The following is a 16,669-nucleotide window of genomic DNA, read 5'->3' on the forward strand; positions in this document are numbered from 1 at the left end:
CCATCCACCACCTCCGTCATAGCAACAATTCCCTCCCTCCCTCCCTCTCTTCATCCACCTACCCATCCTGCTCCACGCAGGGGCCCACTGAGAGCTCCTCTTCCGCCCACTCCATCCCGGCTCGAGCAGCGCGGGGAGGCAAATATAGGCCCCAAATCGCGCCGAGTGTCGCTCGTCTCTGCAGGTTACGGAGCTGACCTTTTTGCCTCTCTCCATCTCCGAATGGCTCGGAGCCTGCAGGAAAAAAAAACAAAAAAACGCTGGGCCCGGAATAGAAAGCGGCTCCTTCTGCCTCAACCTCCAATTCGCTGCCGCGATACAACGCTGAGCAGCGTGAATGGACCCGCCGGCAGACGCCACCTTTGTCGAGCAGCGATTCCCGTCCGCCGTTTGTTAGCGAACGCTCTAGTTGCAGAAAAAAACCATCGCTCCCTCCGGTTTATCGGGGTCGCTCTTTTTACCGCTCGTCTGTGGAGTTGCCTGATGCTCATTGCGGGCTGTAATTGGGTAGAGGGGACATTTTAATGGCGGGTACGTCCCTTAATGGCGTGTTTTTCTCTCTCGACCGTGTGATGTCAGAGGTAACGGACGGGGGAACTGAAATTGAACTGGGGCGTCGAGGCGCTCGTCTGGGAGGAAGCCGCCCGGAGTAAACACTCTGTGTCGCCCACGGGCCGATAATGGGTCGCAGTGATGATTGATGATGGGTCAGCGGATGATCGGCGCCGTTATGTTGCTCCGTTAATTGCTGCGTTTGCCACTGCATGAATCACACAAGTGCTGCCAAATCGCAGTGTACGCGGGTCTTCGCCTCCCTGAGGACGACCACCGTACACCGCCATTGTCTCGGACGCGTGCCACAGTGAGATGAACTGCCGAGTCAAAAGATGCACCGGGGATTGAGGGATTGGACTGCGTTCAACAGTCTTAGTAACTTTCCAAAAAACGTCAATCCCAAAAAAATCCCAGCCCACAGTGAGACCTCAGAAACTCTTTCCCACGCTTCGCACAACTACGTCTGTCACTCCGGCTGGATTGTGTTCGGGACGAATGCGTGTTTTGGATGAATGAATGACGCTATGCGTCTATTAACTGCGGCAGACTCTCCAGAAGGAGGATGCGATGGATTGGAAAAAATTGCACAACTGTCCCACGATGGACTGGGAATTGCGTTCACAGTTAAGGCGGAGATTTATGGCCACTTGGGGGGGGGCCACATTTCTCCACTGAAATAGCACAGAGACCAGATTTACGACTTTAATCTCATCATATTCCGACTTAATTCTCTTAAAATTCCGACTTTATTATCATAATAGTACGAAGTAGAAGAATATTCTCATGGTCTCCATTTTTTTCTCCCTCTCAATGTGGCCCCCTGATACTCCGTCGTACAGAGGGCTGTCGTTTGCTTGGTTAAAAAAGAATAATAGATGAATTAACGGGAAAAAAAGGGGAAATAAAAATGAATCAGTATTCAGTTCAAATCAGACCACAGTTTCTAGAACACTGTGTGTTAGATGCTGAAGAAGCTTGGCTACGTACGAGTGCAGCGAGCAAGTCAGCGGGGCTCAAACTTTCCTCCCAAACTTTTTTCTCTGCCTAACACAACTACTACCCACGACTGAAATCTTCTTTTCCTGGTTTGACGGCAGGATGTTCTGCTTGAACAGAGAGTGACATCCGTCTTCTGTCCTCAGATGTTCGGACCCGCACAATATCACTTCACGGAACCTTCTCGGCCAGCGAGCCCATTGGCGTCGTTGCGCTCAACCTCCTTCGTCGGGCTGCTTGAACGCTGTATTTGACACTCTGAGACCATATGTTTCGACTGTCTGTAATCACCTCCTCTCAGAGGACCAATGGCCCATCACGGCAGCTTCCCGCCGTCCCCTCCTCACACCCGCTCCAAACAGATGATAACTGAGCACAAAACTGGAGAACTTTTCATGTCCCCATTAAAAAGCTGTTGTGCCACGGCGATGGTGACATATGTGGGAGAGCTGCTGAGTGGGCATCATCCATCACAGATGAAGCCAGGGCAGAGACGGAGACTGTAGACCCAATGTCCAGCCAAGAGGCGCTGTATATCTAAAATATCCTACTGAACAGCACCAACACATCCTGTGCGCACATACAGGAAGTAGTCGAGTAGGAATTAAATTATGTTTCTCAAAAATCTGTTTGAAAAATGTCATTTAAAGACAATGCTGCTGAGATACAGGTTTAGTTCTCGCCATCACTTTAATGGTGGTGGGAAATTGATCTTACTATACTGATCTGTTTGTTGTTGGAGTTCAAACTCGGAGTGAGTGTGCGCCTGAGATATCGCTGATGATCCCGTATTATCTAGAAATATTGTGAGCAGGCTCCACTATGGCAACAGTTGAAGCAATTACTTTTGTAGTAGTTTTCCTCTTGCAAATCATTTTGCTGGAATTTTGTTCACAACCTGTCTGCTCATGTTTTTTGACCCTCTGGCTCCAAATAATAGTAATAACACAATGATACAGCAAAGAGAAACATGAAAAAAAATACCTCCAGTGATAAGCTGCCCTTTGAAACATCCTTCATTGTCCGTGCGGTTTCTGTACATATGTCCATAAATTCATGCGCATATATTGTCAGTCTTAATTACATGCAGTATCTAAACGTTGTCATGCTAATTCAATTTAATGGAGTTGTGTTCACTGTATCCAAAGCAAGTATGAATGCCACTTGACTTATTCAATCATCCATCCATTATCAATACCGCCCATCCATTATCAATACCGCTTTATCCAGTAAGGGTCGCAGGGGGCGGGGTCAAGACCTTGTAACTCGTCATTTAGTTGGATAGTAAGTTGATACAACTTCAGTCATATAGTGTTGTAGGATTTCTCTGAAATCAGATCATATGCCAAATTAAAATAGATTACGGTAAAAGATAGTCGGATCGCCCCACCCCTAACATGCAGTAAACACTAAATCAAACAAAAAGTGCCATACGTGAAATGCGTCTATTCCTTTGTCCATTTCACTGTTTGGATTTTATGGGACTGCAGTGTCTTGAGGCGGTAAGCGCACCGAGCATGCCAATGGTCCATTTAGTGTACTGGAACCATCTGCCGGGCCTGCAGTGCTTCTCCCTGTGGACGGGAAGCAGAGAGCCCAGCGCAGGCATTTCGGCGAGAGGCCCGGGAGAGTCGGTGCCAGCAGCTCTTCAGCTGAGTCACATAACGTTCAGGGTCGGGCCCACTGCACCATTCATTCACTCACCGGCCCGTCTGCCATGCTTAATTTGCAGCAATTCATTTGCACACGACCACCACATCATTGTTTACCACGTCGGGGGATAAAAGGCTGAATTCAAGTAAGGACTAGGTTCTGGGGCCTTAGATGGTTATGATGAAATGATAAAGAAAGAAACGTATGCATTGATTTGATGAATGCAATGATGGACAACCTGAGTGACTCCCCAAAGTTAAGCCAAAACACCTTGATTGATTGATTCTCACTGATTATTTCATAAGTAGGAATGTCCTGATCTGATATTCCATATCGGTTTCAGGGCAATATTGTCCAAAATGACTGGATCAGATATCAGAATAAATAAGAATTAAAATCTGATCCGATATATCACAGTAACCGTAACGAAATAAATGGCTATTTACATATGTACTAAGCCTTGAACGTCATTCCGGCATCGTATTTTTATGCTAATTTATTATTATTTAATTAACAGTTAACAGTTCAATTTGCTTTTTGCTCGTTTGAACGGTGCTGACCATAAAACATTCTGCCGAAAGTTCTGCGACAAATAAAACAGCGGTATTCCATAACTCCGTCATGTTGCTGGCTATGTGTGTTTTCCTTTAGGGGAGTTGATTATTTTTTTCACAGTTGAGTTTGAGGTTTCAGATGGCTAGGTTATGCAAAGTGCATCCTGAACAATGCATTATTGATATTTTATTTTACGAGTCGGGAAACGATTGTACCAGATTAGTATCCGATCGGTATCGCATTTACTCAAGGTTGCAGGATCGGTATCGGATCGGACACCAAAAAGTGGTATCGTCCCGTCCCTATTTATAAGTGTCACATTTTCACAAGAAGGACATTTCGTTTAAAACCAATCTTATCTGTCTGTTCATCTGCGTCTGCTCCAGTGCGGCCCAGCCCCCCCCCCCCCCCCCCCGTTCAGACAAACTGGAACCTGTCTCCCGGGAGAGGGCAGTGATATACAGCCAGTGTCGCCGAGCAGTCCGGCATGCGGAATTATCCCCCTGCCAAAGCTTTCACAAACTTCATCCTTGGGTCCAGCCCACAGTGTAGCAAGCCAATCCGTCATGTCTGGGAGAGGGGGCCAGAGCCGGGCGGCTTACAGCAGCTGGAGTGGGGTTAATGAACGTTGAGCATCCTGACACCTGCAGAGGAAACGCATGATGACACTGGTAAAAGGGTGATTTTTTTAATTAGCTGTGATTGGGTGTCCGTGCCTCTTCATTTTCCCCCTTGTATCAAACTTTTTTTTAATATCCCACAAACAAAAATGGATGTTATATCTTGTTCACATATATCACTGGCTCGAGAGAAAAAATGTAAAAAAAAATAATTCTTTTTTTCTGTATCTTGTTCCACATTGTTAATCTTTTCTGCGATGGTTCTCGGAGACAAAGTGCTCCACAGCAGCGACAAGGCCCCTTCACTAATTGAAGTCCTATTGTCTTAGCTACTTCAAACACACATCAAACTTTATTAAACTGAAAAAAAGTTAAGTTACATCAACTATAATGGTAAATATTTTAACATTCTTATCAAGTCTTCTTTGTGTCTATTGCATCGAATCTGCTTTACATAATCAGTTGGCTTTAACGGATTCCTTAAAAAAATTAACCTAATACAATAACGATATAAAATAAAGGACATTTAAATAAAGTAAATTTGCTCGACAAAATGCTAACTATTGTATACAAATAATGCATAAACATGCACCATTACATATTAGTCTGATCATTAGATATTCTGTTCAATTGCTTCCTTTAGCTGACTCAGCAACATTTAGTTATGAATTGACTTATCAGACTCTCAATGCAGGACACAGAGACGGAGACTAGGGAAACATTTTTATTCAAGGTTTATTGAAAACTTGCAATCTAGGAGCTCTGAACTGAAAATGGTAGCTGGTTGAGCAGACAGGCAGGGGAACCGAGTCAGACAGGTTTCTGTTCACAGATTACAGTTTGGGCAGAGAGCCTCCAATCCAGACATCAGACAAAGACAAGCAGGACGTGGTCAGGCAGATTAGCAATTAACTTAAGCAATTAAGAGTTGGAAGATTTTTAAAAAGTGTCTGCCACTGAAGGTGACTGCAGGCAAAGTCTAGAAGTGAGGCTTGCCAGAGGAATCTGAAATGTGCAGTTGAGTTGGCGGCAGAATGGATTGAAAGCCATGCCCAGCAGGAAGGAGCACGGACACACTCACGGACGAAATGGGGACAAACAACATGCCCAAGGGAAGGGACGATTTAAGAAACAAACTTATCATTCATTTGAATGAAGTAGTTTTCTCCATTTTCATTTTTTGAAAACTCGTTGGGAAGCAGGTTCACGCATTTAACCGCAGCTCAATTGGTAGCAACAGGTTTACTACTAGCACAGCAGCAGACCCTCCTCACAAGGGGTTGAACATGATAACATAACAATAACGATGCAGGAACCAAAATGAGACATGAGCGCATGCATCTGTTGCCCCCCCCGGTGCCCTGTAGGTGCTGATTTATGGCCGGGTGACGCACCAAGTCCCGGTGCCCAGACACAATCTGAACTCCCATCAACGCTGCCAGGGACAGCCATCCGTTCACGTGCCCTTGAAGAGAGGCGAGCAAAGGAGAGGACAGGTTTTCCATTTTAAATACTCAGTTGTGTTGGACAGGAGAGGATAAAAAGACTAGTAATAATGGTAATGATCTGTCATCTCAATTGTCCTCCTGTGAAGGCCAAAGGACATGGTCAGCCACGGAACAGCAGCCCTTGTGCCGTCGGGGACTCATTGTTTGTGTTCAAGGACACTTCCGCAGGACATATGTGCTCCAAGGCCGGAGCGGAAGCTGGGATTTTCTTCTGGTGGAACGATTGATTCAAACGTAGTATCAAATCCCGCCAGAGGTATTCCTCCTAGGACAACAGAGATACAACATACTGTAACAACAACAGTGGATATCGAGCAGGATTTAATACAAAGATTGCTGGAACACAGTATAATAACTTTTTTTTCAGTCCGTCTACCGTCTGTATTTATCTTATAGATGGACATATTTGAAAGTATTTTATTCAATAGCATGATCAGTACGAAGAAGACATAGCGTACCAGACAGACCAGTATGGACACATATTAAACAGTGGCAGAGCCAAATAGTTTTCATAGGGGCAGTCAGGGGTGGCACAGGAATTAGAATCATAGTCATTATTGTGTGAGTGGTATAACGGTGGAGTACAGAGGTAAGATTATTATAATCTAACCTCACACAATAATAAATCTAAAACAAGCACCAAAGTCTGTTTGTGGATGTGCAGGCAATAGGACAGAAACATTTTCTATTTTTATTATTTCTATTAATAAGATTACTAGGCGCATTCCTTTTGTAGCTTGTGCCTGAACCTCTGCTCTTTGGTTTCTTTGCTCCTCATCTTACTTTCATCCAATAGATTTCAGTTTACAGTTGATGTTACTAGACAGACCTGGATGTTTCCTAATTTTATTTCATATCACGTCGTTACTTTGCAGTTTTCTATAATCCTACACCAGAGGACGGGGATACTTTTTGTAGGTGATTGAAATTTGATGGTGTCAGGGGAGGAATGTTAGGGAGAGGCTGTTTGATCGTTTTATGCAGGAGATCAGGGTTCTTTAGCTGCAGCTCTCCCTGCCTTACTTTCCATGAAGGCTCATGGAAGGGTAGCGAGGTGTGCTCTCCCTACCGCAGACATTGCATGTTTGCAGGGTGCGATTTGCAGGGCGGGGAAAGATGGATATGGTTTACATATTCCCACCTCTGCTGAATTATTTTATCACCCCCCTCCTAGTGATCAATTCTACTTCACCAATAGACCATACAAACGACCGTAAATGTAAATTTTGTGAACAATCTATAGTGCGATAGAGCGATAATATCGGAAATGGACCACCCACTGTCAGCGCTGTGAAGACCTCGGACAATAACAATATTTAAATCAAAAAAATCACGTCAAATTCAAAGTCCAACAAATTTCTGTCTGTCTATGACTAGTACAACAGGCCCGGACCACTTGTGAATTTCGCTCATACTTCTACATACGACAAAGTTGGCAAATTCACTTAAATTACTTGTGAGCAACGTAAGTTGGAGCCAATAGTTTCATTTAGATGTTTCTTATTTCTCTATAATACGCATGAGTTCAGGTGGATTCTATAGATGTCAACTGAATTGGCATCTGACATCATGATAAATGATAATGATAAATTCAGGATCAGGATTAGGGCTCGATCCGGGCATGAGGCTTTATACATGAGAAATTAGTAAATACCAGTCTGCTTCATAGCAGAGATACTGGAATTATTGTGTGTGTGTGTGTGTGTGTGTGTGTGTGTGTGTGTGCCCACAATGCAAGCGTCAACATCATTACGAGTGTCAGCCATCAGCGGTGGACGATGGCTGTCTGGGTTGATGAAAAGACAAAGTCGTGGCCCGGAGTCTTGCCCAGAGGTTCCGGATCACCGATCAGACCCCGTGACGATCCACATCTTTGCCATTTTGGCAGAGAGAAAAACAGCAATTGGGACGACTTCACGAATCACTTCAAACTCTAAGCGACAGCTGTACAACTCCAAGTACTTTTTAAAAATTCTGGCCAGCAAATATTATCGTCTCGGTTTCTGGGACAATGAAACCCCAGTGGCAGACGGTTGCGGAGAATAAGATGAAGAAAAAAACCCTTAAAGCAGCACGGCACATTGCCCTCATGATGACAGGGACGGTCCTGCAGCGGGACCGCCTCAGCTGTGACCTCTGCACCGCAGCCCGTCCGGCCGTGTTTTCTGTTGAGGAGTCCGCCAGCTGGTGACTGTGCCCTAACACCATCGCTCATTGCGCGTGCATATAGAACAGTGTGTCGGAGAGGAGCCCAAAATAGGAATGAAAAGAAACAAAGGGGGATAGACGGAAAAAAAGTCAGTGGTTTTCATGTCTCAGAACCTGCCAAATGTGTCCACTTTGACGCAGAGAGGCGGAAGTTTCAGCTCTTGTTTTCAGATAAACATCACGATTGACTAAAAATAGTGCAAAGACACATTCACCAGACCCTTTGTTTGTGAACCAGTGTTCGGAAACATGTCGGAGACAAAGAAAAGCTAATGTGTCTCTGATGATGAGACAGAAAACAAGCTAAACAAAAAGCCTCTGAAACTGTGGGACACAAAACCCTTAACATTGTCTCTACTGATGAATACTGGATGGACGTGAGAGTGATAGTGTCGCTGTCAGTGACGTCTGTAGGGCATAAAATTGGAGGGTCACACAGACCATGGTGGTTCCGAGCGGGTTCCGTTCGAGCCATTGGCTCCAGCTCAAGTAATGCCTGAAGCCGGGGCGTTCTAGTTACGTACGTTCAGTCAGGAGAGACAAGCGAATGAACAAATTGAACAGTTTAATGCGATAGTGAAGCCTTGATAAAGTCTTTGGCGCTTGGACTCTACTGGGAGATTGTGCAGTTGAGGGCTCCTGCCCCTAAGCCAAAGCGATATAGGACCATAGTCATGCAGCGCTGCTATTTTTCTGTGCCTTTTCTGTCGCTGTCGGAAGAGGCCGTCAGAGGCAATGCGGGGGTTAAGTGTCTTGCCCAAGGACACATCGGCCCACGGACTGGGGAAAGTGCTGGGATCGGACTGCCAACCTTCGGGTTAGTGGACGACCAACTCTTCCTCCTGAGCCACAGCCGCCCTCTTGGTTTCTGTTAGAAGGCTAATGTTAGTGAACAAGTTGTAAATAAGTAGTAAGAATAGGTTGTAGAGCTGTAGTAGCCTGTCTCCATTACATTCATTTTACTGACACTTTTAGACGTCCCAAACTGTTTACTATATCATAGAGGTAAATGTCAGGGACAGAGTATGTCCAAAAATGTATAGACTAGGTGGCGTTATGAGCCATGTTCAACCCATGAAAAGCCAAATGTTCATGAATTTGCTTAGAAATGTGATATTAAAAACCACCAATGATGTGTTTCATCACAGCACGGCCAAATCATTTAGTTTACAGCTCAAACGTGCAGCATCTCTTAAGAATATTACAACCAATTATTTGCAATTCATCAACATTTATGTCTCCTTGTATTATAATTATCACACTTATTCTAGATTTACTGAAGAAATGAACAATGGAGAGACATCAATCCGTGGAAGGCCTGACTCTGACCCTCTCTCTCTCTCTCAGTGTGAGTCAGTCATTCTCAGCGCTGTGGCCACAAAGCCTCCACTAATTCTGTCCCTCTCCTCTTAAACAACTAAGCGATGTGACAGCCGATGCATGAGGCAATGGCATCGCTGAAGGGAGCATGAAATCACTCGAGGAGAGAAGATAAAAAGGCTGCGGTGATTCAACACTGGACAAAGGTGTACCTGTGCCAGCAGACAGCAGGGCCACGCGGAAAAAGGGCTGGTGGCAGAGAATTGCGGGTTGCAGCGAATCAGGCACGGCGCCAGACTTTCAATTTTGGGGTGAGCCGTATAAGTTTTGAGTGGGCCTTTTAATCACAGAAGCTCATGTACTGTCTGCGTTCCATCATTTTAAAACATTGATTGCCAACAGAGCTGATTCATTTCCTGTGACGTTTGTATAATAACAAGCAGAAACTTTCCAGTATATGCATGGCTCAAATCGTGTGAAAATAGGCTTAATCCAATCTATCATGCTTTTTTTTTTAACACTGACATTATTTTAAAGGTGACATATTATGCTCATATTCAGGTTCATACTTTTAATTTGAGTTACAACTTGAAAAGGTTTACATGGTCTAATGTTCAGAAAAAGGCATCAGTGTTCTCATACTGCCCATTCCTGCAGCTCCTCTTTTCACCCTCTGTCTGAAACGCCTGGATTTGTTTTTAGCCCCGCCCTCCCGATTAACCCCAGTCTGTTGTGATTGGTCAACCGCTTTCAAAATGTGTTGGAAATGTCACGCCCCTTTGCCAGAAAAGTGGAGATTCTCAGATTGCAGGCGGGGTTACCGCAAAAGAGTCCAACTGTGACATCACAGTTAACCATGTGTGCATATTTTAGTAGACTTGTTGAAACTAGATGTCATCTAGTGTTAACAGAATGACTGGCAACCGGTCACCAGTCCCCCTCTAACATACCGTCTCAATAGCAATGAGATAAAGAAAGAAAGTTGAAGGCTGGCTGCACCAGCAGCGGTAGCTCAGCACCAGCCCCCAGAGAAGCCAGCCTAAAAAGTGTTCATTGAAGATATTCTTCCTCAACTTTTTTTGATTTGTATTCGGTCCAAAAAGGAAACACAGGTTGAGGTGGTTGGCTTGACAGTTCTCAGCAAAAAGACCAGTGTCGGTTCTCGTGTAGTCCAGCCATATAGCTCAACAAAACATCCCAGTGTTTCTATGCATGTGAAACAGATACACTTTGATTTAAACGATGAGCCTTTGTGAGCCTAGGCCATTCAATTAAGCATAATAATTCTTCGTCTGGTTTTTTAAAAGTTGTCCAAAATTAAGGTTCTTCTCTACTTTTGTGCCAATGCCGAAAAGAAGTGTCATTTATGTTGCAAGAGAGAAAGGAGGGAAGAAAATAGAAAAGCATTTTAAAAACTCACTATCAGTTTTCCTGTATGGTTGCCTGTAAGCTATTAGAATTCCACTCATATACTTTACATGCAAGCAAAAGTATAGCATCTCGACTCTGAACCAGAGAGTGGAATACAGCACCTTTAGCTGCAGTGCCATTAATAATAGAGACAATAGATGCTGGTTCATAAAAATCTGTATTAAGGTGTATGAAAAGTCCCAAGTAAAGAGTTAAGGTCAAATAAGATTTTGAAAAGGAGTGTTTGGCAGTTTTGACCACACCAGCGTCACTGACTGTTGTCAGCTGTAACCGTACCCATACCAATAAAGTCGATGAATGATGTGTGACATCTTGACATACACCTGTACATCCCTGCAGCAAGGTGAACATTCCAATTACCTGAAATCAGCGGAAACAGCTTGTTTTCAGGGGCTGTTGAGCTGTTCTGTAAAAAAAATTGCTCAGATGCAGATTCGCATTTCAAGGCCACAAAACATTTGCTGGTTCTGTTGGATTTATTTGAGCTCAAGAAGGGTGCGGTCAGGAGGTCTCACCCTCCACCCTCCCCTGATGCAGGTGCTGAAGGGATGCAAGAAGCTGGCGATGTCCGTGTCGTCTTTGGGTCGGATCCCTGGAGGCTACATCACCAACCACGTGTACAGCTGGGTGGACCCGCAGGGCCGGAGTGTCTCCCCACCGCCAGACAGCCAAGAGGCAAACCAGAGGCAAGGGCCCGGTATGGAGGAGAGGACGGTAAGAACCGTTTGTGTCTTTGTGTGTGTTGTGGTAGTGCAGGAGGAAACAGCAGTAGAAGATGTGATGTATTGTGCTACTAAAAATGAATGAAAACATTACCGATACCAGTGCAGTGCAGACGTTAAAAGTCAGTACTTTTCTCTGAAAGGAGAAAAACCATCGCAGGATTTAAAATGATCATCTGACAGAATTAGAGCAATTTATAATCCAGGATGATACAGAGGTTTTTGTGATCGTCCCCCTCACTCATGCCTGACAGCACTGGACTGGAGTATGTCTCTCTGAACACAGTCATCGGGATCTTTGGTGTTGTGACGTTTGGAAGGACAGACTCATCCTGCAGCAAAGTCACCGACCACCACATGACCCCTCCAGCCGACTGACTCAAGTTGAATCATCTGAAAAAAACAACCTGTTGCCATATTTCACAATTACACACTGAGCTCTTTGTGAAAACTGAAAATGCTTGCTAATATTAATAACAATCCATATCACAACAAAACTGAAAACATCCAATCGCCTCCATAGTTTGTCACTAAATAAATGTGACAGAAGTAAACTCCACTTTTTCTTCTGTGATACCACTGAGATCCTGCTCCATGTTGACCGCGTGGAATCATTTCTGCAGATTCTGCTGATCTCCTCTTCCACCACACCCCAAAGATATTTTTTCTCCTGGATTCACACCCAGTGACTGGGGATGTCACAGAGGTTCGCTGAACTCACCGTCATGTTTATGAAAACCAGTTGCTTTGTGACATGGAACATCATTCTGCAGGAACTAGCCAATAGAACACGGTAAACTGTGGCCATAGATTAACATGGTCAGCAACAAAACAGATAGACTGTGAAATTTAAACCTTGATTGATTGATAATTGAGGTCAATACGCCCCAATCAGTCTGTACTGTTGACACAAGGCAGGTTTGCTCCATGATTCGTGAACGTTGACTCCAGATTCTGAGCCGACCATCTGCAGCGTCAGCAGCAATCCAGATTTGGTGAGGCTGTCATTCAGGTTTCTGTTGGAACAGTCGAACCTGACGTGATGTTCTGCTGGTTTGGAACCGTCCACCTCATGGTTTGGACCTGTTGTTCATTTTGAGCTGCTTCTCTGCTCACCACAGATATAAAGAGAAGAGTGGTTATCTGAGTTACCGCGGACTTTCTGTCAGCTCCAACCAGTCTGACCATTCTACTCTGGCCTCTCATCAACACAGAACTGCTGCTCACTGGATGGTTTTTGGTGCCACATGATTTGCTGAATGGATTTTTTCATGGCTAAACAGGTTTCCTCTTGTCTTCATTGTAATGGCATCCACAATTAGACACTATCCCTGATCAATGGTTCTCTGAGGCAGGCCGGTGTTGCCTCGTTGCCAAACTGCTGCCTAAGCCTCTCCATGCAGAAGAAGCTTAGGCAGCAGGGTCATCTAGTGTCTATGACTGCAACCCTGTAAGAGGCTTGGTTGATGGATCATTCCTCTAAACGCATCTCAGGGGCTGGTTTCTTCCTGCTCTTTAAATGTTAGTAAATTCTTCAGTAAACTGCTCATATTTGCTTATAGTCATATGAGCTCGGAGGAGCCGGAGGATAACTAATGAAAGGTTGAGAGGGGGAAATAGAGTTTTTGGACAGAGGCCTCAGAAGCTGTTACCACTACAGAGGCCTGCCATCTGCAGTAAAATAGGGAGCCATGATTTTTTGGGTTTGGGAAAATATTTAAATCTTTGTCATTGAGCAAATGCCTGTTGGAATAAAATATGTCAGTACTCATTTATGAATCATGTGACTAATGTAACAAATGACTGAATATGCGACTGACGGCACTGTATGAGTGTGACAGAAAGAAGCATGGTATGTAGCAGCACTGTATAAATCTGTGTGTGAATGGGCGGGTGGGATGTTTGTAAAAACGCTTTGGGTGGTAGACAAGACAAGAAAAGCTCTATATAAATGAATTCCATTCACCATCCTCCCCTGCAGGTAAGCCTGAATATGGATGACGGTCGCTCTCTGGGCCTGATGATCAGGGGCGGTGCTGAGTACGGTTTGGGGATCTACATCACGGGAGTGGACCCTGGATCTGCTGCAGACGTCGGTGCATTAAAGGTACGTCGACTTAACCAGTCTCGACAACATTCCACTATTACACCACCAAACCTGTCCAACGTTTCCGGTCTGAGCAGAATTGTAATCTCAGAGGTAGCGCCAAAGGATCGTTACCTGACACGACCTTTCAGCACAAATGATTCTTGGTGTCACTCCAGACGTTATTGGCTTCATTACTATATGAGGACTGTACATTCTTACATCATGGGGCTAATTCTTTAAAATTCTCTTATTCATTCTTTAATTTATTAGCTAACATTTAGAAAAAAGCAGCGTCATTCCCTGGGAGACAGAAGTATCGTTGTACACTACCAGGATATCTAAAAGGTTGTCGGTAAGGCCGGGCGATAAAACGATAAAGATAATTATCGCGAAATAACTTTTCCTCGATAGAAATATAAGAAGCGGTCGATATAACTTCGACAGTCACTAATTCCATCCATGTTTTGACAGACAACACAAACAGCCAATGATAATGAGAATAACCTTGACAGAAATAGTGATTTGACGTATATCGTGATTTATATCGATATCAGTCAATATGAAAAAATGTATCGTGATACTTTTTTTTTTCCATATCGCCCCGGCCTAGTTGGCGGCAATGGGGAAGCCTTCAAATATGTACAAACTGGGAAAAGATTTCTGGCACTGTGTCAGCCGTTATCACTAACATCTGCTACCGGTTTCTGAACCTGCCACCTGCTCCTCGTTTGACTGCTAAACCTGTTAGCGCCGCTAACATCTGCTACCCGCCTAACGGCCCCAGTCAGGCAGCTGACTCCCAGTGACAAGACAGGCTTGCAAAAAAAGACAAAAAAAAACTTCATTAGCCATGCTAAATCTCTCCTCTGTGCTTTTGGGTCGGCTTTCTGCCTCAACAGGCAGGGCCGCTCGCGTTCTGTGCTATTTTGCGAATTGCCTGAGGGAAGAGGAACAGAAGCCGGTGTTTCCTACCTGTAAACAAATGTGCCTGAAACCTGAATGTGGCTTTCGTGATATATCACTGTGTCCTATTTGGGGATAAAAATAAAACCTTAATTCTATGATTCGATTCCTTTCTAGTCCAAACTCAATGGGCCACCTGAAAAAACCAACCTAATAATGACATAAATGGGATTATAAAGAGGCAGAGTTTTTAAGCAGGAAACAGGGAGGGAGCAGAGAGCATGAAATGGAATGGGTGAATCAGAAATGGTGAATGTGTTTGTGCGTGTGGACGGTGCAGGCAGAGAAAGAGGCTGTACATCCTTTCCTGGATGTCTCTATGACGGCAGGTGTTTGGCCTCAGCGGAGCGTGTCCACACTTTTTGTCTTTAGGTGTCTTCAGTTGGTGGTGACATCGGTAGGACATTAAGGCCCAATCCCATTTCTCATTTTTACGCCTAGCCCTTGCCCCTTCCCCTTGAAACGGAGTTACGAGGGGAAGGGGTTGAAAATCTACCCCTACGAAATGGGACACCACTTCGAACGCCATACGTCATCACGTAGGCAGGCGCGACGTGTTCTTACCGGAGATTCAACACGCCTGGAATGACGGCGATATCATTGTAAAGACGCTGTTGCAGTAAATGGTGACAGGGTAATTGCACTGAAAATACCCTGTGGTCTTGTAGCGACTAGCCTTTTTTTGTGTGGCTTTTATGAAGAAACGCGCCATAATACATTGAAATGACGAAACAAAAGTTGTCACAGATTTGAGATGAGATTATTTGGTCGCCTTGGAAATTTTTTCAGATGGCTTCCGTTTGAATCTCCATTTGGAGGGCCATATAGCCCTCTGCCTTAGCCCGCTCCCTCGATGCCAGAGGGAATTGAGACACCCCTACCCCGTGAACACGCAAAACCAAGGGGTAGGGCTAATGGGTAGGGGGCAAGGGGTGAAATGGGATTGAGTCTTTCAGTCAAGATTAGGCCAGAGACCTATACAAAATGATGTGGAATGACCATCTCTGTCCTCCTTGGTTTTTGCTGTCGAGACATGAAAGGCTGTATCAAATTCTTATGACCATATAGACACATTTACCGAGCACCGCCGTATTTCCGAAACAAACCCGTTTATTCATGTGCACTCTGCCTCAGAACAACAAAGACTGCTGGCTTGGCTAATACCGTCTGAAGCTCCCGGCGCGAGGGAGGTCTTGATACACATGAATTAGCGTTGTAAATACATCATTCTGCTGAAAGCAGCAGTATGCGCTTATTTACAATTTGAAGCGGGGATGTTAAATATGCCTGAACTCAGCATTGCTGGGGAACTAGTGGATCTATCATCACGGAGCCACGTGAATAGGGCCCGGCTGAAAGTCGTATTACTCATTTATATTTGTGCACCTCAGCGACAGTCTGTGTTGACCATTCATTACTTAAGAGAGGGTGAAACATTGAGCCATATCCATTAGAAAGTGATATAAATCTGCTTTAGTTCCTTCCAGTGAAACGCTGTTTTCTAACCTTGGAAAGGGTTGCTTTGACTGCAGTTCAGGAACAAATTATATTAAGTGTTTGACATATTTATTAATATTTCACCTGCTGGCTTAAAGTAAGAATCTGTGGTTGCTCTCCCTGAACATTATGACTACTGGACAAGATTTCCTGTAGTCTTGGTGCAACTTTTTCAGGGTGTGTGTGTGTGTGTGTGTGTGTGTGTGTGTGTGTGTGTGTGTGTGAGAGAGAGAGAGAGAGAGAGAGAGAGAGCACTTCCATCTCAATATTTCATGCTCAGATTTGATCTTTAATTAGTGTCAGCCCCGCTCTGGCTGCCATTTGGGAGGCGACAGAGCAGATTGTCCTTCTTTCTCAGTACAGTAAAAAACACATCGTGGAATGAACAGATATATAATTCAATATTGGCCCTGTATTCAGCAGAAGATTATTAGCCATTGTATCTGAATGAGATCGCTAACACAGGTCCCATGATGCCTTCTCAGTCAGGGTTGTCTGCATGAACGTGTCCGTATTCGTAGATATTGACACTGATAACTGGGTGTTTCATTC

The 16,669-nt window shown here is 44.5% G+C and overlaps 1 protein-coding gene across 2 annotated transcripts in view; it reads left to right on the forward strand.

Annotated features, from left to right (window-relative positions):
- The window catches only part of whrnb (whirlin b), a 60,534-nt gene that overhangs the window by 13,133 nt on the left and 30,732 nt on the right, over positions 1 to 16,669 (forward strand). For both annotated transcript variants that reach the window (XM_035640994.2, XM_047331303.1), the window contains exons 2-3: positions 11,384 to 11,560; positions 13,550 to 13,675. In XM_035640994.2, the coding sequence (XP_035496887.2) occupies positions 11,384 to 11,560; positions 13,550 to 13,675 (303 nt within the window). The remainder of the gene's footprint in view (positions 1 to 11,383; positions 11,561 to 13,549; positions 13,676 to 16,669) is intronic.

Source organism: Scophthalmus maximus, chromosome 3, assembly GCF_022379125.1.
Source record: "Scophthalmus maximus strain ysfricsl-2021 chromosome 3, ASM2237912v1, whole genome shotgun sequence".
Classification (NCBI taxonomy): Eukaryota; Metazoa; Chordata; class Actinopteri; order Pleuronectiformes; family Scophthalmidae; genus Scophthalmus; species Scophthalmus maximus.